Below are 22060 nucleotides of genomic sequence, written 5' to 3'. Positions count from 1 at the left end.
TGTAAAAAATCAAGGATATTTCTTCTTTTCTACAATTACCATATCCATAACCTTGCATCTGTTCCCGAATCGCGTTAGGTTTACATCCGTAGCTAACATAAATATGTCTGATTCATGAAGAAAAACGACTTTCATAAATCTGGCTTGCATATATTATGTTTTATAAGCTCGTTGTAGCCGCCATTTGTTTTGATGTAGCATTGAGTGTTCCAAATATCGTTTTTGTTTTAGTAGATGACTTCGGTTATAATGACATTGGATACCATGGTTCCGAGATCAAGACCCCAAACCTGGATAGATTAGCAAGAAATGGTGTAATATTAGAGAATTATTATGTGCAACCTATCTGCACACCTACAAGGTCTTGTTTGTTGTCCGGTAGATACCAGGTTTGTATTTTTATCTTAGCAACACTATAAACTGCCTTTTCAAACCGTCCAAAATTTCTTAACATTGAAAACAGTAATTGGACAGTTAGCTGTTACCAATCTTGGCGGATTATCATCAGATTTTTTTTCTTTGCTATACGTGAAGGTAATATGGCTTATTTGTTATATTCCTGAGCGACTGCATGCCAAAATTAACAGTAGTTTTTTTAGTGCAACATTTTATACAAAAATTCACAATCGATTAGATAAGGCTATTAACATTTGTTTTTTTTTTTTGTTTTTTTTTTTGTTTTTTTTTTTTCATTGCAACAGGAAGCCTCTTGCAGTGGTAATAAAGCGATTATTTACATTCATTTGGATGAACAAATATACCATATTAAAATATTATACTGTAAACTGCGGTCACGTTTTCAATACTGACTCGTTTCGGAAAAAAAAATGACTACTAAGAGGCAAAATATTAGGGAAACCAAGAGTACCAGGATTCAAACTGCGATTGAAAATAGACATGATCCAAGAATAATAATTAGAAAAGGAAAATAAACACCTGATGTAAAGAATATGAAACAAGCAAAATATCACGTACAAAGAAACAAAAGTAAATGAGCAACCCGGACTCCACTATAAACTGGGAGTATGATCATATTGCACTGGTAGGGTAAGCAGCCCTGCTTTTTAGGTCAACTGGCCGAAGGCCATGTGAACTATTGCCATCACTTGGCGTCCGTCGTCGTCGTCCTCGTCTGTCGTCGTTAACATTTTTTTTTTCAAAACTCTTCTCCTCTGACACTACTAGACCAATTGAAACCAAACTAAATATGAATGTTACTTGGATTATTCTGCATAGAACTGAAGAAGGGATTTTTTTATCCGTTGAAAAACATGGCTGTCGTTACTAAAAATTAGAAACACGGGCGTCAGACTTTAGTTTTTTCGCACATATCTCCAAAACAATTCTGGCTGGCTAAAAGTATTCAACATGATGAGATCTATCTGCGTTAAATTTTCGTTTTAATTTGTCAAGCCATGTTGGAGTAATTGCCCTTTTTTCAATGTTATTTGCTATTTTTAATGTTATTTCTTTTAAAAATCTTCTCCTCTGACACTCCTTAACCAATTGAAGCCACAGTTGGTTTGAATGTTCCTTACGGTATTTTTCATTAAATCTGACGTGGGGATTTTTCATCCGTGAAAAAACAGGACTGTTGTTACTAAAAATAGAACAAAGGGGTCAGTCAGAAATCTTTCTCGTATATCTCCAAAACCGTTAGGTTAGCAAATTCTTTTAATTGTTGAAATGATCTTTATTTTAAGGCCTACAAAAATATCAAGGGGAAGTTGTCAGACGACTCCATGTAAGAGTTATTGCCCTTGAAAGGTGAAAAATGACAGATTTCAGCCAATATCTTTAAAACTATAATAGATGAAATGAAACTTTGAGTTGCCGTAATGATATTTATGATGAGGCCTTCAAAAGTTTTTGGAGATTAATGTTTTCGGACGATTCCTTGTTAGAGTTATTGCCCTTCAAAGGCAAAAAATATGTTTTTAGCCGTTTACAGCCAATATCTTGAAAACTAAAATAGATAGAAACTTTAAATTGATGAAATGATCTTTATAATAAGATCTACTATAGTCCTCCTGGAGTCACAATTGTTGGACAACTCATTTCTAGAGTGATTGGCTTTGAAAGGCAAATATTTAACTAGGTGATCGATTTATGCTCCTGGGAACCACTTGTCTAGAAACAGAGTTGCTAATATAGTTTGACGTCTGGGAATGGAAGAGGAAATTTGACTCAGTGAATGAATAGGTTATCATGGTGTAGATGGATACACCATAATGATCCACGAGTTCATAAAGACGACCATTGAATACTGTCTACTAAGACGCAAAATAGTACATATGAAATATCTAAATTTCTCTTCTTATGTTTTTTTCATAATATCATAGATACACACCGGTCTACAACATGGCAACATCATGCCTTCAGTACCAAAAGCACTCCCAACGGACAGTTATACTTTAGCAGACAAGTTACAACAGGCAGGGTATAACACCCACTGTGTAGGCAAGTGGCATTTAGGATTCTATAAAGAGGAGTTTATGCCGATGAACAGAGGATTTGATACATTTTATGGTATGTTTATGGATATGTTAAATTCTTAGATTAATGGTCTACATTTGGGACAAAGGTGAAATATAGCTAGAAACGATTATATTTACAATCATGTCATGACATATCAAATATTCAATTTAAACAATGAACTAAACAATTTGTAAAATAGATATTACAGTAGCATTGGTGTACTACGGGAAGTGAAAACCCGGTAGTGAGAATGAGGGAATTGAGAGTAACGGGCAAGGAATTAAGAAAGCAAAGATCAAAGGGCCTATAATTTGAACGAAATTCAAAATGAACATAATCCAGGGCTAAAGCCAAAACAAGGAAAATAGGCAACGACAAAAAAGAACATGAAATAATTAAAATAAAACGCACATAGAAACAAAAGGAAATGAACAAACCGGAGTACACTTAATCTAGGTGCACCAATATGTAAGCGTCCTTTTCTAGCAACAGCCACCGACGTTGGGAGTTGGGAGTAAAGTGGGAGGGATTATTTTTTTTTCTTACCAATTTAAAGACGTATTTTTGAACATAGGAAAGTAGTGCGAGTACACCAATAAAGCATACTAGTTCATAGAATTAACTATCCAATATATAGAGGCATTTTTCTATTGTGCTGCAGGTGAGGCTTCTTTCTTTTTATCTTCAATCCTATCAGTTTTAGAAGAGCATGAGTAGGTTTTTAGAAAGCGAAAATCCTAATTTATGATGCATGAATTATTATAATGTTTTAAGGATTTCTTGTGGGTTCGAAATCCCATTATCACCACAGGCGATGTCACAAAGGAATGTGTGGACATGATTTCAGGGAAAACGGCACTCCTGTTAACACAAAAAGGGTTTATTCAACCAAACTGTTTTCTGATAAAGTCGTAGATATCATACAAAATCATAAATCAAGAAAGGTAAGAAACAGGAAATGAAGAGTACATAAATATTTTATCATATATTTCATCGCCTTGCTTACTATTTTAATTGATTCAGCTTTTGGACCAAACGTTTTGTTATTAATGACTGCGTTGATCGCAAAATGATGCCCTAGAAAAAGTTTCTTCTTTCATATACAATCTTAGACTGAATGTCACTTTATGGTATTTCTGGATTTGTAATGAAACGTATTTACAAATCATAGCTACTTTGTGATACTTTATTAACGATTCATCATCAAAATGATTTACAATGAATTACATTGTTAATAGAATGAAAACAAATTGTTTTTCAATGATTAAAATTGTGTTTTGCAGCCTTTGTTTATATACCTTCCATACCAGGCACCACATTCTCCAGTCGACGCTCCAAGGAAATATGTTAATCTTTACCCTAACATTCAATCCAGAGAAAGACGGGTTTTTGCAGGTGGTATCACTCAGGCACATAACGATTTTTTCGTTATGAGAAAATGGTTTTTCGTGCAACCTCAAAAATAATTTTAAGCGTCATCCGGAGAAAAAAGCTTTTTTTGAAAATATGCATTGTTAGGTTATGAGAGAAATATGTAATCTTTTTTTCCGTCCATGGCTGGGGAATTATTAAATTTCGTAATTTTTTTTATTTTAAGTTTTTATTATCATTATCATTAATTCATTATTTCTTTGACAAAATTTGGATTACTTTTTTCCTAAGAAATATCCAAATCCCCTCCATGATAAAATGGTTAATTTATAACCTTACTATATATCGCCAATGCAATATTTTGATATATGATAATAACAAAAATGGTAAGTTAAATACATATTTAACTTAATTATAAAAATATAGGCAATTATAATTTTTAAAATATTGCTATATAGCAAGGCCGGAGTTCTAGTAAAGTAATCATAATACGATATAACAAAGTAGTATATTTTTTTCTGTATTAACAACTTTGTAATTCTATTTGAATTGATGTAGGTATGGTGTCAGCTATAGACGAAGGAGTGGGAAATATAACCAAAGCATTAAAGGATCAGGGACTCTGGGAAAACACAATACTTATTTTTTCATCAGGTATGCTCAATGCTGACACATTGAAAACTTAAGAAGTAATCAAGGGAACCAAGATTCTATCAGAAATCAAAAGAATATAATTCAGGGGAAAAGACCAGATATGGAAAACTGACACACACAACAATGAACATAAAATAAGCAAAAAAGTTGCTCATGCAGTTTTTATTACTTTGTATAGTAACAAAAACTGAATGAGCAACTTGGACTCCACTACACATCCTTTATCTCATGTTCTTTAGGGTAGATGTGATGTATCAAATCCCCGAAACTAGGAATGTTTAATGAAAAATACGTCATCTATAAAGCGGAAACTGAGATTAAAGGATTTTTCTTCTTTTGGATCAGATCGACTATTAAATCAGCCTTATAAGAGAGAAAAAATAGCTCAGCAGGTAGAGGAGCACAATTTGTTCCTATTGGAATGCCGACTGTTTGTTGAAAACGCGTCCACCATACTGGACAGATATGTGGTCGATCAAAAATTCCAGCATTTTGAAAACTTCTTCTTCATTATATTTGGAAGATGATTTGAAATTGGTTTTTTTTACAAAGTATGAGGAAACTTTATCAAGAACTACATATTTGTATCTAAGTGTAAAGTCTTTTTTTTTGGTAACAACGATGTATAATGTTTCTGAGTCTGGATGTTAACTAAGTATGGGAAACAGAAGTTAAATGAGTTGAAAAAGTATAGGTTTTAATGCTATTGTATTCTGATAATCATCTTGAATTGAGGATTTCGAGATCTTTCAATTTTTTCGGGATCCACATCGAATTCATACCACTAAGAGAGTAATAAGTGTTATGGCAAGCTGGAGACCCTCTTTGATAGCTTTGAGTATAGAAGTTAAAAGTTTTCAATGAGCTTTGGTGGTATATTTTGCAGATCTATCTATCAATCCTGTTTGTATGGATTCGTGTGGAGTTTAGGAATCAAATACATAGACGGTAGACCATAATGAATCGTCTTAAAAAAAATAAAATTACAGTTTAGATTTGGAGTCGTGATTTATAGTAAACAAAAAATAGCAATCAAATTTATTACAAATTTCGATAAACTGTACTCGTGTTTCAAGGAGTAACCTCTCATCAGCAGCATTAGAATTAAGTACAATTACGTACCAAGATCTAAAGCCAAAATTTAAGTACCCAAAACAAAACAATCGAAATAGCAAGCCAAATCCATCACCAAGAAATTCTACCATCTACAATAAATGGAATGAACCCCAGTGTTTTAGGTATGAATGAATCTGTAATACTATAAACTTTGAAAAATGAAATCTGATTATGAAATGGTTGTTAGGAAGGAATTGTCAAAGGTTCAGATACATTTGCATATACATGCCCATACGATAACAATTCACTAAGGTGTGAAAATAACATTATTCAGCCTATACAGGGTAAATACTGTAAACAGATTACTACAGATATGTGTTTCATAACTAAAATACAAGAAACACACACACTCAAATACACACAAATTGCGAATTCTCCTACATTCTTATCAATAGTTTTTATGTAATTATATATGAAGTCATATCTGTCAATGTTAATATACTTAATTTTAGACAATGGTGGTCAGGTAATTAGGGGTGGAAGTAATTATCCACTGCGTGGAAACAAAGGTGGTAATTTTGAAGGTGGTATCCGTGGAGTTGGATTTGTAAGTGGGGGCTATATGCGAAACCGAGGTCGCATTTCAACAGAACTGATGCATGTCACCGACTGGTTCCCGACATTTATAAATCTCGGAAAAGGCAATTACATCGGAGTTAAACCTCTTGATGGAGTCGATCAATGGAAAGCAATAAAGTAAGAATTATGCAATATTAAAAGAATCATTGTATTTATTTGCGGTATAACAGGTTACTCGAGTAAATGACAAAGATTTCAAATATATATTGGTATTTAAAGAGCTTAATTTGTGGCAAAAGGAGCGATTTAATTTGGATTCTAAGGGAAGCAAATCTCAGTAAAGGCGAAATTCTGTCTCTCATAAAACCGATATATAAAACCTACTGAGACAAAACCTATGGAAAATTTAGAGAAATCTTTTTTCCCACCAAAGCTGCAGATCCTTATACAAAAATGTATCTAAAGAAATAACACTAACCCATCCTTTATTTCTGCATTTATTGATCTAGCAAGATCTTAATAAATTTCATAACCCTTTGAAATCCTTGTTACTTTCAACCAGAGCAGCAAACATCCTTAATATACCTTTTGCACTCTTTTCAACCTTTAATGTCACTGTCTTGTCATACTACAACCAAAATGTGTTCAGATAAACTTGCATGGTGTGAACATTTTTCGTTTTAAATAGTGGAGGAAGATCTCAGAGAAGAGTTTTGTTACATGGAATAGATCCTTTAGCTAGAAAAGTAGGCAAACCATGGGCTAGTGACACATTCGATTCACGCACATCTGCAGCTATTAGAATTGGAGATATGAAACTTTTGACAGGAAAAACAGGTGCAAGAAACATTTTGTAAACTTAAACCAAACATTCAGAGTACAAAAAAAAAATTAATACAAAGTATGGTAATCCATTTCATTGAAATCCTATAGTTCAAATATTAGTTTTAGACAATATTTGTGCATCACTGTACTGTTGAACTTCTTTATACCCCAATGTCCTTATGGTCGGCTATTCTTGGAAACAAAAATAAAACATATTAAAAATGAAAATTTTGGTATGCTGTTCAAGTATTTCAGGAAGTTACCTCTCATCAGCAGTATGTTTAATGAAATCAAAGTCAAATGCATTTGTATGTATCAGCTTTGTCTTTCAGCAAAGAAATATTCACTAATTTCATTCATTATTTTTGGAGGATTTTGAATTAAAGTGTTCGTTACTTTAAAAGTTTACTATATCTCAAAACTTTTCTTGAATTAAATCCTTTTTTTTAATATTTTAAAGGAAGCCGTGAGTACAATCCCAACACAGTGACTGGCCAGAAACGCCAGACGCCAAATGAACCAAGAAATAAAAATGTATGGTTGTTCAACATTACCGCCGATCCATTAGAAACTAGAGATTTATCTTCCAGCCACCCAGTCATCGTGAGGGAATTGTTAAATAGACTGGCAGATTTTGATAGGACCTCTATAAGTCCACAAGAGGCTAGAAGTGATCCGAGGGCCGATCCTGATAGGCAAGGAGGTTTTTGGGGGCCATGGGTTAGATAAATAAATGATGCGAAAATGTGTTTGGTTTCTTTTTTCAGTAAACAATATTACGATCTAACATATTCGTTCCCAGAATTAAATCAAGTACATGCTATCTCGATCGGCTATCGTGATCAAATCATTAAGGCCTATTCTTCCGACTGACCGTGAATGAGATAAACTGCCGACAATCACTATATTAATTTTGATTAACGTATGTTATTCGTTGTTTATTTAGAAAACATTACAAATACGTCCCAAAGCAGTTATTCTTAAATATTTTCGTTCTACGAAAATGTACTAATTATGTCGACAGTATTAATGCTTTTAAAATACCGATTTGAGTTTTTTACATACAATGTAGGACTAACTAGGTTAATGTTATAAAAATATATTAGTTAATAAAACAATACAAGACTTATTTCCAGGGTCTATGATAGAACTATCAATTTTTACATGTACTATAGATTAGATTAAGACTGGGATCGTATAGAGATTCATATACCACTCAACTTCTACATATTCGGTTTAAATCTAACCGCAGGGTAATGTAAATCGGTAGAAATACTAATAAAATCTTTGCTTTATCATTAAACTTTCAGTAATTGAGACTTCAAATGCACAATTGGTTATATTAACGAACAAAACAATTTACACATGAACCCATGTGATGACGGTGAGCAAAATCATCGATTATTATCGATTATCAAAATACCGATTATTCTATTGTCACAAATTTAACAACTGATTGTCGCGTTTGTCTGTAGATGACTTTCAGTCAATATTCAGATAGAAATTCTATGGATGAAAAATAATCAACGGTATCTTAAGGATTCACCAGTTACCACATAGAATTACGGCAAGTTCTGCAACATTGGCAATATAACTAACCAAAATGAAATGTACTTTGATAAGACAAACAAACAAAACTGGAGTGTAGATAAAAGGCGGAATCGAAAAAATGGGGAATCCATATGCCAAAAAAAAAAAGTTTAAGAATACATAAAGTGGCACAATGACAAACAAAGCATCCGTAATGTTACTATATAGAAATAGATATTTGACAATGGGAAAATAATTTTCTCACAGTTTTATTGTCAACCATCCTCATTTGTCTTTATCGAGTTATAACTTCCAATTTTGCAATACATTCGAAAAACAGTTGATTTGGTTAAATCAAATATGATCAAATATGATTAGTTCAAAATTTAAGCTGAAGGGTATGAAAAAATTGTTACATTTTGTTTTAATTTTTTCATTGCATTATTACATTCACATTTAAAAACGTCATTGTCAATAATGACTCTTAGGCCGGGTTGTAATTATTGAAAGTAAGTAAGTAGCATTTTTTCATCAGCGGACTTTCGTTTCATAATTGTGAATTTTCTAAGCCTTATCCAATCAGATTTAAGTTTACAACGATTTCTATGTACCTATTATCTATTTGCATGTCAAGAAATTACTTCTTTCACAAACACACAAGGCCACGAATATATTTCGATCATCATGCGATATCGTAGAAGGTGGCATGAAGGTTAGTCTTGTCGAATCAGGAAACTACTAGACCTGTATGCTGACAATCAAGGATTTTACCATCTACAACGTGATGGATCACAAATTCGATCGAAATAATTATTTATACAACAAAACATTTGACCAAACATGATAGGTAAAGCATACTAACGTTTAATAGCTAAGTAGTTTTTAGACCGATGGTAATATATTATTTCACAATTCAACCATAACCACTCATGAGTTTATTGAATTAATACATTCATTAGTTTATACATAACTAAATACTTGTAAATTGGGAGTATTTGATCAATCGAAAAGACCAGATTTTGTCTTTCCATAAGCATCATCAATTAAATGTTTCTTTCTACATAGTTTTCTTTCCTCGTTTGTCTACCCGGACTTAACTTTTTATGAGCAACTTGGCGGGTGTTTCTAGAAAAGCAGAGAACGCTTACCCTATCGGTGCACCTGGTCCATGTTCCCAGTTTTTAGGGGGCTCCGAGTTGCTCATTTGCGTTTGTTATTTTGTATGTATGATTTTAGTTACTTTATGTTCTTTGTTGTGTATGTCTGTTTTCCATGTCTGGTCTTTGTCCCTGGATTACATTATTTTGAAAACCGCTATAACCTTGGTTCCCTTGATTACTCCTTCTACAAAATGTATAATGATTTAGGAAATATTATCTGGAGATTTTTTTTCTCTTTGAAGGACAATGATTCTAGCTAGCAGTCGTTTTACAACTCCGAGATAATTTAAATATTCTTTATCATTTTTTTTAAGGAACGACTGTTATATTTTTTTTCATGTAGAAATAATCTCAATCACTGGGTGCACACAAAATAACAAGCGTAGCACCTCGGGCATTGAGGTTATTTCAAATAAACCGAAAAAATATAACAGTCATTTCCTATACTGTGAAAGTACTATTGTTCCTATGGTACCAATTTTCGTGGTTTTCGTGGGAAGACCAAACCACGCAATTTGATTCCTAACGAAAAAGAGATTTCATTGGAAGTGTATACTGAAAACATAAAAACCACGAATTCAATAATCCACGAATTTGTGTTTCTACCCTAATCCACGAAAATTGGTATCCACGAGTTAAAGTACTTTCACAGTAAGTTAATTTAAGTACCAAAATTCAGTGCGTAAATCAGTAAAAAATTTGATGACGTCACAATCATTGCACAATTTGGTCTATGAGATAATAAAGGAAATTTTGATCTAATCAAAAATCAAAAAATCGTGTCACTTATGAAATAAATTATTATTTCAACAATATAATGTCGTGAGATACGTGTAATGGCAAGAACAACAAAAACGTCATATTTTGTCTTCAAAGATTAATAATTGCCATTAGGAGTTGTTCTACAGCTGAGGACGATTTTTGTATTCATTATCACAGCAATCATTTTATCAATAGAACGTTTCTATCCACTATGGTTTTAAAGATATTAGCTATCTGAAGACTGCATAAAGGTCATTTTTCATCTATCAATGATAATAAGTCAAGAAAACCCAACAAATTCGACCGAGAAACGCATTTTAATATAAATAAACTTATTTCCAGAATATGAAAAGGGCATCACTTCGTCATATTAATCAAAGCATATTGATAGACGGATATAATTAGGATTTGAATTTATTTACATGGTTAAGATTCATTTTCAGTTACCGTTGAATATTAATAATTTAAAATGTTGATATAAAATACAAAATTGCCAATCATATTGATATTCCAATTTCCGGTATGTAGTACATTAGAGTAACCTCTCATTAGCAGTACTAGAACCAAATACGCGTAGAAAGATCTGAATCGAAAAATTAATTAATCAGCTTTTGCACCAAACGTATTGATATCAGTATCTTCTAAAAACATTGACAAAGTTTTTTCACCGTTACAAAACTTTGATACACAAATTTAAAAACACTTGCAGATTCTTAATCATGATGTTTTTCATCCAGATTTTTATAGAAATATAGTCTATAAATCACATTCTTTCATACAAGATCCGACAGATTTATCAACTGCCTTTCATACATTTATTTGTAAATGTCTTGTTTCAAGTTATTATTTATACTTTGAGCTTTGCTCTTACAAATAGAAATATCCAACCCCTAATTGCACCCCTGCATAAAAACTAAGTCATTTTTAGTATTTCATTACATCAAATCTTGCCTTCTTTAGCACCTGTCATTTTTTGTGGAATTGTATTGACCGATAATTTCTAGTGCTGGCCTTATTTATGGTTTTGTCTTTCTTTAATATGACTGTCCTAATCTAGCTTTCGGGTACTGCGACTGTTCTTTAACTAGATATCGTTATTTTACTTTTTTGTGCATTTTGAAGAAGTGTAATCGTTCTCTTTCCGTGGATTATATTACTTTTGTTTTTGGGACCTTTCAGGGCTTACTCGAAGGCGTGTTTACAATTTTTTGAGATCCTTTGGTTATCTTTGGAAATATTTACTATTTTGTATTAAGGTTTTTTTCTTGTGCGTTTGTTGCGTTACACCATATTCGTTCTCTTTCTATCAGAAACAAAAATCTTGTGATAAGAAGCAAAATCCGGAATCGAGATGTTCTACTTCGTGTCATACAAGGAATTCAGCCTTAGTTTAAATGGTTTCGACCTTCGAAAAAGTGTACATTTCGATGAATAACTTATGATATAATTCGTGTCAGACAGGTTTGACTACTTGGCTGGTGAATAAGTATACCTTCGAATATCTTTAGTACACCAGTAGTGGGATTGATCCAAGTGGTTATTAAATACAAAAATACAAATCATAATGATATTATTAGGTGTTTACTAATTTGTTATAGTATACGGAGAAAAGTTGCGCTCCACATTATCCGAAAAACGGACGCATACTATACGTTTTAAATGGTATTCGTTTTGACAGACATCATCGGTCTGTCCACGATCATTTCTCTCGCTTGACAGCGTGACACGGGTAAAGTTTCTTTGAAAGTTCGAAAATAACTTAGAACGAATTCCTTTTGGATAATACAGGTGACAATCATCTAGGGATGGTTCCGGAAATTTTGTAAAGTACGGTTTCCATAATTATTTCAGACTAAAATTTGCAAATTTTGCACGAAAAATCAAACTTTTACAACAAATGGGGTCCGACCCCGGTATCTCCGCCCGGATGTGTTATATAAAAAACATTTACAGCAGCTTGAAATGTTTGATTGTTGGGGTTTAACGACCGAGCAGCAATATTTCAGCTATATTCAGACAATGAACATGAAATTGATGATAAAATGAACATGAAATTGATGATAAAATGAACATGAAATGATGATGAAATGAAAAAGGAATGGGACACAAGGACAATGGGGTCGACAGATTTTGATTGCCACTGGAAATAGGGAGAGGTGGATAAGGTCGGGCAATTTAGCCTCCTGTGGCGGAGCCCTATGGTTCCTACTCCGGGAGAATACTACAGTAGGGTTCTTTAACGTGCGAGGAACGTGGCATCATTCCCAACACGGTGCACCACTATGGTTTGCGGTCAGGTTTTCCGTATTATGGCCCAGCAGCAGCAGCTTGAAATAGAGTGGTTCCTATTTCTATTCAAATCTAGGTTGTCCACTGAGTGATTTAAGTAGTTTTCAAGATAGAAATCAACTATATATTATAACAAAGTGTCTTTCTTCGTTGCAACTGAACGCCTGATTTTTTTGGTCACTGTCTTTTAGATTGAATAGCTGTGAATTGTTATGACTTTAACCTCTTTATCATATCATCCACCAGTATTAGGTAGCTTGTAGTCTTCATACAAGTAATTTTCTTCTATCTGATAACATTGCTTTTTAAATATAAATATTAATAATGGGCGAACAAAGCCTATTTTGAGTATTTAATTGAGCTGTTTGTTTTAAAAAAAAGAAGTAGATGCACGTGCATACTTGAATTTTTAAGAATGTGGTAATGTTATGTAATGTCGTGTGTGAGATGGTTCCTGTATGGTCACTTATCATTTAGTAAATATGACTAGCTGAAATCACTCAAATCATTGGTAATATTCCATTGTTACTGGTACATTTTGGGGCCTCTCAAATAGCCAAAAATACAAAAATTGATATGCACCTGTCTTACAACTATTTCTTCAACAAAAGACATTAAGAAGGACATGCATTTTCCCACTTAAAGGAAATTGCAAGTTGAAAAAAAGCTCTAAAAATTATTTTATTTAGAGAAGAATTCTGTTTAACTATGTATGTGCATCTCATACCTTTTTTAAAGTTTTAACAGACTTTAATTGAATAATTGAATTCAAAACAAGCTTTGAATTAATATAATTTTAGACTAGGCCTATGATGGACGAAGCGCAATGTCGTATTTAGACATAACAGAGCCTTCGCCCTTGCGCTATTGTCTATTTCCGTGTCGTCACATTTCGTCACTTCCATTAAAATATGTCTGTCCATTCATAGTTCTGGTCTTACATTCTACCTTTATAGGACGTCGCTGACGTTCATTCCATACGAATATTCAAATTTAATATAAAATATCACACAGATGTTCAGTAGTAATGAAGAAGACATATTGTTATAATGTAGGGCAGATTTCTACCTAAAAGCTATTTTAAAATTACTCGGTGGCCTACTTAGATTTGTATTGAAGTTCAACTCGTACTCACATAAGAATGTCAATACATTATGAACCGAAATGTTCTGAAAGGTTTTCATATTTCTTTACTTTCTCAAAAATGTGTGAACATGAGATTTTTCGTGCACATACATTTTTGTGTAATATCTGAATTCAATAAAATACACAGGAAAAGGGAATATATACCTCAATCCAAAATTTTTGTCAACTGTTTCTTTGACATATCGCCAAAGTCCAAACTTGGTTTTATAGGAAAATAATCTTTTAAAAGTGAAATAAATGAGTTTTTATCCATTATGAACATATCCTTTACCCAGAAATGCATAGAAAAATCAAAGTAGTTTCTATTTATTGAAAATGTACATTTATCCAGTACTGTGTTGAACCCAACACGATGTCAAGGAAGACATTTACATATATTTTCTAATAGATATCCATTTGTCTTGTCTGTGCATTATCTTGACAACAAAATACCAAAGACAAAAAAGAATACCCACGTCAGCCGGTGTCACGCTGTCCCGAAGTTTACACCTGATGCACTTACGATGGTGGTACGATTCCAGTTCAGGTCTAGTCGTAAAACAATCTGTTCATAAAGACTACTTAAGTAACTGTACAAACATTCGGCGAGTCTGCTGACTCCAGGAATCACTTCGCGAGTGGTTGAAATATCTTTGGCATGCTAAAACAAAAAACTGCTTGATATCTACAGGAAGGTTCATTTTCGTATTAAATTCGTTTGCCGTGCGTCCATTTTGCCCATGGTAAAAGTAGCTTTCGTGACAATATGTTGTCAAGTTGTGTAATTATTGGTGTAATTAGACATTTAAAAAACAATGCAAAGGAAATGAATCTCGGAATGTCGCCAAGAAATCATCAAGAGGGGACTATGATGTTAGAAGAGACGACAGAATGTGAGTGGCTGACGCATTTACACGCGTGTAATGGGAACGTGAACATAGGAAAAGAGGGATTCAAGGTACCTTCCTCAGTAAGTTTAAACGACTTTGATAGTGCTAATATAAAGGCCTTTTACTTGCTTCAAAAAGCACGTGGCATTCCCAAGGCGTATAAGCAGTCGTCAGAGAAGATCACCGAAAATTTTCAATTCTAGATCACAAATATGACAAACGAAATTACGTTTGTCTGGGACTATTAAGAAAGAAGAACTAAAATTGCGCTTCTGTGTGCAATTTATTTGTTTAGTTGAGACATACACGTCAGTCTCCATATTTTATTTATCATTTCAAATCGAACAGTGCTTATCAAAATAATCAAAGATGTAAATCTTGACAATGACCTCGACTCATATATCTACTCACATATCCTGATTTTACTAACTACGGCAACTGTTATGAAATTATTTTGTAGAAAGTAGTATACGTGGAGCAATGCAAAATACATGATGATAGGGACGGTCAGCAAAATCTGAAATATGGGGGTTGACTGGTATATAGGACGTCATATATACCAGTCGAACTCCATATATCAGTAAACGACATTTGGATAGTATAAGTGCAATATTTGCTGTTATAACACATCATCTCTTTTTTTTTCTCTGTAACAAAAACAAACAAACAAACAAAAACAAGACAAAACAAAACAAAGCAAAACAAAATAAAACAAAAATCCTGACCCGAAGTATCTGTGTTTTAGAAAAAAAGTCACAATTTCTATTTTAGCAAAGTCACGGACGCTCATCTGTTCAAAGCGTCACTTCTATATTTTTTAAAACATCTCAACAACAATTCCTGCTAAATATGATTTGATTACAAATAATAACTCAGCGATGAACAGAAATATCAATTAAAAAAAACCCCTTGCTTCCGAACCATAGATAAATTAAATTTACTTGTCTTGTAAGTATGGGTCCCCTGTAGTAACCATATCAGTGACTTCCTTTGTCTACCATCTTAAAATAGCTTCTTATTTTGATCAGACGACCGATTATATGTACATGTGTTTCGTCTATTACACTAAGGAACCGCTCCTCCCTAAAACATCATAACAAAAAACACAAACAAACAAAACAAAACAAAACAAAAACACAAATTTGTAAGAAAGAATTTAAGGCACCTTGTTGTCTTGAAATGATGGAAACTAATTAAAGTGACATCAGTTATTCCTTAAGCAAACACGAAAAATGCAAAAATTGAAGGAAAAGTAGTTAAACCCCGTCGTTTGATGTTAGATATGTGGTTTCATATTGCTATCAAAAAGGTCATATTATAGAGGACTCATTAACACACCATAAGTGGGAACTTAACTAAAGCAATGACTAGGTAATGAAAAAAAAATCAAACCAAATGTTCATTCGGGTCTGCCACTGTATGATTGATTGATTGATTGTTGGGGTTTAACGTCCGAACAGCAATATGTCAGCTATATTCAGACGAGACTCTGCCACTGTAAGTTAGAAGTTTATACTTAACAGACTATATGGCGTGTTCCCATTTCGCCTTACCAGTGAATTGCAGGTGAAAAGGGTAAAAATACTAACTAAAGGCGAATAAAATGTCCCTTTCATTTTTTTCTAATGTAAAAAAGGAAACCTGTAAACTCATGGGATGTGGATAAGGCAAAGCAAATGTAAAATCAATGTTTATTTCCTTTCGAACAAAATTTTATATAAATATCAATAATAATAATAATAATAATAATAATAATAATAATAATAAATATTTCTTTTTTAGAAAAATGTTTTTTTATTGTGTTTAGTACACATAACAATTCGGAGACTTAATACAACACAATTTTTTTTTCAAAATAAATGTTAATTTTTCAATGATATTAATGACTTTATGTATATGATTCATCAAACATCGCTATATGACTTTACAGTCATATTGGAAATTTACGTCTGAGATGATAAAAAAATATGTCAGCCAATCAGAAAAGGCGTTGCATCATAAAAAATATGTGAACATTCTTAAAAGTTCAATGTTATGAATTTGATGAAAAAGGCACGTGTTAAAGAGTAATTAAGGGAACCAAGAAATCAAAAGAATGTAACCCAGGGACAAAGACCAGATAGGGAAAACAAACCAAACACAACAAAGAATATGAAATAACCAAAATAATACACACAAAGTAACAAAAGTAATCAAACTGCCACGAAACTCTATCACGTTACGCGCGCTGTTCGTACATCCGTAGAAAAATCAGAGTATATGGCTAGAATCATGCTCAATACCGGAATTTTCGTATGAATTTCGGAATATAATGATGTTTAAGAGAAATAACAAAATATTGGGAACCAAATTTTATCTTTAAGCCACGAGCTTAACGGTAATAACTTTTTGAATTCGACTTTTTCAGCTTGTCCCAGGTAACATTTTCATTCATATTATAAATCACTTAACACCAAAATACGAGACTTGTTCTAGTTGACTAGTTTAGTAATGCTCTTTTACGGGTTTAATATTCATGAAATTTCAGAATGTTATTTTTTTCAATTTTAATATTTCATATTTCATCCATTTCCTTTGGATAGGACTAAATCATCGTCACTTTTTTCTAGTATTATAGGATTGTCCCACTAGCTAAAATGATAATTTTCCTAACAGCTTGCGTTGCTGATAATCCTGACGTTTTGGTATGCTTTCACGTACTAACATCGCGCGTAACGTCTATACATGTTCATTAACGCTGATTATCACCACATCAGGTGTTTTCACTACGGGAGAGATGGCCATTTGACATTATACTTCGTGTCAATTTGCTGAACTTTGATTGGATAAAAACGAGGGTAATATTCTGCTCTATTACATGACTCGGAGAGTGATAGTTTTTGTCTATTACCCCCTCGTGAAGAGCTAAACTAGTTTCAGTTAAATATTAGGTACTATACTCGGCGTCACATAAATAACATACTGTTAAAATTTGAATAAAAATATTTTCTACGTTTTTATTGACACCAACCGTCGTTTAAATTGTCTTAAATGACTTGCTAATTCGTTTAGCCAAACAGCTTCTCAAAAACAAGTCGCTTATTAGCTTAAATCATGCGTAACAAATCCTTACGGGAAAATCCCATACTAATATCCGCCATGTTGGTTTTTACGGGACGATTTGTTTACAAACGGAGTTCGTAAGTTCCCGTCGAACTCCGGTGACAATCGTCTGCTTGATCAACTTCTCGGTATTGTACGTTGTACGCGTAAAATAAATCCGAGATATCCGAAATAACGCCGAAGTGCATTCTGTGTTCTTCGGTTTTTGGACAAACCATTTAAACGTAAACAACATCTCCTAGCAACCCGATCACTGTAAACATGGCCGACTTTTTACAATGTAAATATTGGCACCTAGAATTAAATTCTGACCGGAATTTAACAATTCAATGCTTAGGGAGAAGCCGTTTGGCTAAACGAATGAGCAAGTCATTTAAGACAATTTAAACGACGGTAGGTGTCAATAAAGTCGTAGAAAATATTTTTATTCAAATTTTAACAGTATGTTATTTATGTGACGCCGACTATAGTTCAATCTTAGTTAGTACTGATATAACAACGATTCAGAAGACGTATACTTTTGTAGTTATGATGCCAAGTCTACTATGAATCTGTACGCAAATATTTCTTATTATATTGTCAAATCAAAAAGGGATTGAGGTTAGAATTGGAAAAGAAAGTGTTCTTATCAGTATTTAGGTCATTTTTATTAGATTGTTTAAAATCTGTATACATGAAACTTGAAACAATATTAATATGAAATACTAAACAAACATGCAAAACTGATTTTTTGAATTTATTTTGAAAAAAAAAAATGGCAATGGAACAATTAGTATAATGAAATAAGCAGTATATGGCTTAAAGGGTCTGTCGAAAAACAGGACCGCCGTTATTAAAAATAAAACATAAGGGGCAGACAGTAGTTTTCCGCATATTAATCCAAAACCGTTAGGTCTAGCCAAATTCTGACATTTGATAAAAGTGTTAAGCATGACGAGATTTATCTGCCGTCAATTTTTTGTTTTAATCTGTCAAGACATGTTTGAGTTATTGCCATATTTGACGTTTTTTGCTATTTTTAATGCTATTTCTTAAAAAAAACTGAAAACTGAAACTACCGGACCAATGAGAATCAAACTTGGTAAGAATGTTCTTGGGATATCCTGCAAAGAACAGATGTGGGGATTTTCGATGCGTCGAAAAATATGGCCGCTATTACTAAAATTAGAACTTAGGATCAGACAGTAGTTTTTGTTTACATATATCTTCAAAACCGTTAGGTTTAGCCAAATTCTGACATTGGGTAAAAGTGTTTAGCATGACGATATCTATATTTGGAAAAATTTTCATTTTAATCTGTTAAACCTTGTTTGAGTCATTGCCCTTTTCGACTTTTTTGTCTATTTTGATATTATTATTTCAAAATCTTCTCCTCTGACACTATTTCACCAATTGGAACCAAACTTGGAATGAATGTTCCTTGGGGTATCATACATAGAAATAAAATATGGATTTTTGATCCATTGAAAAACTTGGCAGCGGTAACTAAGTATAGAGCACAGACGTCAGATAATATTTTTTCGCATATATATCCAAACCGTTAAGATTAGCCAAATTCTTTCAACTAATGAATTGATCATTATCATGAGGCCAACAAAACTCTCTGAAGAATCAAAGTTGTCATTGTAAGATATATAGCCCGTGATTTTTTTTTTACAGTTTTCAGCCAATATTTTCTTGAAAACTATGATAGAAAGAAACTTTCAATTGCTGAAATGATGAAATGATCCTTATGATAAGTCCTGCAAAAGTCTTCTTGATTCAAAATTGTTGGACAACTCCTTGTTTAATTTATTGCCCTTGAAAGGCAAAAATGTAAATGTAAGGTGAGCAATTCAGCCTCCTGGGAGTCTCCAATCGGTTCCAGTGCAAATCAAAATTTAATTCTGAATCAAAACATCAAGTTGGGGTTATTTCAATCTGATCAAAATCACCAGACCGTTATGATACGCTAAACTGTCTTAATCTGCTCTCCATAGAGATTTTAATCAGGTTGATATTCGAATTGCAAAATGCGGACTAATCGACGAATATGACGTCACAAAGAGACAACTAATTAGAAAGGCTTATAACAAATAAAACTTAAATTATTTACGTTTAAACAATAGTTAATCAATCATACACTTCAGAAGGAGGCGTTTATGGTTGTATTATCAACTGGCTTCATTATATTTCAGGTAAGAAAAACCATTAACATCTGGTTTGTGCACGTATAAATAGCGTCATAACAGCTTCATTCTCTTATATATGGTAAGTGCAATTGAGAACTACGCCAGTCTAGGAAACATTTGCTAGCTTCGATGGTAAAATACAAATCAAATCTTGGCTTTTTCCAAGATAGGAATTGTAAAAACATGACACTCTAATGTTTACGAAAATGACGTTTAAAAGACGTCAAAGACATTTCAGACCATGACAACCCGCAGCAACATTATATGGTTACAAGATTGAAGTCATCTCTACAGAAGTTTTATGGTCGGCATTGTTCAACGTGTCATGAGTTTCTCATCCACTTTCGTCTACGCTGGCCTTGACTTTTTATACGCAACTCGGCGGGTGTTTCTAGAAAAGCAGAGGGCGCTTACTCTACGTGCACCTGGTCCATGCTCCCAGGGTCCGAGCTGCACATTTACTTTTGTTACTTTGTATATATTAATTTATGTTCTTTGTTGTGTTTGTCTATTTTCCATGTCTGTACTTTCACCCTGAATTAAATTCTTTTGATATCCACAATAATCTTGATTTTCTTGAATATTCCTTCATTACTAAAGCCCGGACATTTGTGACAATATACATTTCAGACCATCACAATAGCAGAATGCATGATGTCATTGAAACCGTATATCATAACAAATTTTACCATTTTTAAGGTAATAATAACAGGGCTGACAAAAAATATGAAAGGACTTAGGTCTTATTGTCTTGGGAGTCTAATTTTTAGTTTGCATGGTCACCTCCCTCGCAAGGAATAAAAGTCAGATTTCAAACCATCATGATTATCTTGACCAATATTTCTCCGGGAGCGTTTAAGGTTTCACTTCCTCATATTAATATGATTTCATGCTATGCCTACGATAGGGGAGCATAATGTGTGACCTAAAACTGTTTTGTTAAAACACAGTGCTAAATCTTTGTTTACGGTGCACCGCTATGTTGCTTTCGGCGAAGTCTCATTCGGTGAGGAGAATGTGGGAGACTTTTAACAACCATGTAAATATCTTTTTCATTTACTTTGATCAAACTACTACGCATAAAAAAAAATACAGTAAACTTGATTTTCATGGTTAAAGATCAGAAGTCAATGTAACAGTGTCGATATTTTAAAAGACAAAGTAGTGCCAGTTTTTAGTTTTGTTATTGATTTCGTCTTCTCTCTCTTTTAGTTCACTTGGTCAAAGGCCATGGCAATATTAAACAGAACAGAACTGAATTAAATTTTGTGATTCTGTCTAAGGGTATCCTGCACAAAGTTGGAACCTTTGAAAAACCGGACCGCCGTTAGTAATAATAGAACATAGGATAAGTCTGAATTTTTTCGAAAAAAAAAACGTTAGCTTTAACTAAAATTTGACTAAATTTAAGCGATAAGACCTATTAGTGGTTAAATTTTCGTGAAATGTGTAGACCCATGTTGGACTAATTGCTATTCTATGATGTTTTTATTTCTAATTTTTATGTTATTACTTTCAAAAATATTCTCCCCAGAAACTACTGAAGAGAATTCAAGGAAAGGATGGTATAATTGTTCCTAAGGGTGAACATTTATTATCTCATATTAAAGATTGGTATAATTGTTCATGTGGGTGAACATGCATTAACCCATGTTAGAATTATTTGTATTCGTTTTGGTAATACTCTAAACAGACGGGTTTTTGTTATTCCAATGGGGACTACTTGTGCTCCTCTCATAGCCATTTTGTTTTACAAATCACAGCTCATGACTAAATTCTTTAAAGATCCTTGAACAAATTATCTGTTGCGTGGCTTTTATTATATTTTTAGATATCTTGGTTATAGTTTGACAGTAAATAACCCTAACTTCGAAAACTATATTCAAGATAACTAACAAAAAGAACTTGAACAAGTCGAACATAACCGGTTCTCGTACACCTTTTCCTGATTTAGCAATGATACTAGAAAATCGCAGCGTTATGACAAAATAGACGATTATGATTGTCCTGTATTTAATTTTTTATTCCTAGATGGTGATATTCTCGAAGAACCCTCCGACAGAATTTA

The 22060-nt window shown here is 33.1% G+C and overlaps 1 protein-coding gene and 1 long non-coding RNA gene across 2 annotated transcripts; both read left to right on the top strand.

The window, feature by feature from the left end:
* The first annotated feature begins 68 nt into the window (after nt 1–68).
* LOC148611931 (arylsulfatase J-like) lies at nt 69–7712 on the top strand. The gene is made up of 8 exons (XM_088592947.1): nt 69–389; nt 2343–2529; nt 3253–3422; nt 3762–3873; nt 4408–4503; nt 6072–6315; nt 6827–6975; nt 7424–7712. Exons 1-8 carry the CDS (start codon nt 156–158, stop codon nt 7690–7692), a joined length of 1461 nt encoding a protein of 486 aa, XP_088449073.1. The 5' UTR covers nt 69–155; the 3' UTR covers nt 7693–7712.
* A 10025-nt stretch (nt 7713–17737) lies between these two features.
* LOC148611930 (uncharacterized) lies at nt 17738–21604 on the top strand. The gene is made up of 3 exons (XR_015924614.1): nt 17738–18214; nt 19999–20071; nt 21205–21604. It is a non-coding gene; the product is annotated as an uncharacterized LOC148611930 (long non-coding RNA).
* Nucleotides 21605–22060: the final 456 nt, after the last annotated feature.

The sequence above is a fragment of the Perna viridis genome, chromosome 7 (assembly GCF_037379345.1).
Source record: "Perna viridis isolate PV_CMFRI_1.1 ecotype Kerala chromosome 7, ASM3737934v1, whole genome shotgun sequence".
Classification (NCBI taxonomy): Eukaryota; Metazoa; Mollusca; class Bivalvia; order Mytilida; family Mytilidae; genus Perna; species Perna viridis.
Note: the sequence above shows the minus strand (reverse complement) of the source record. Positions and strands in the feature narration are given on the sequence as shown.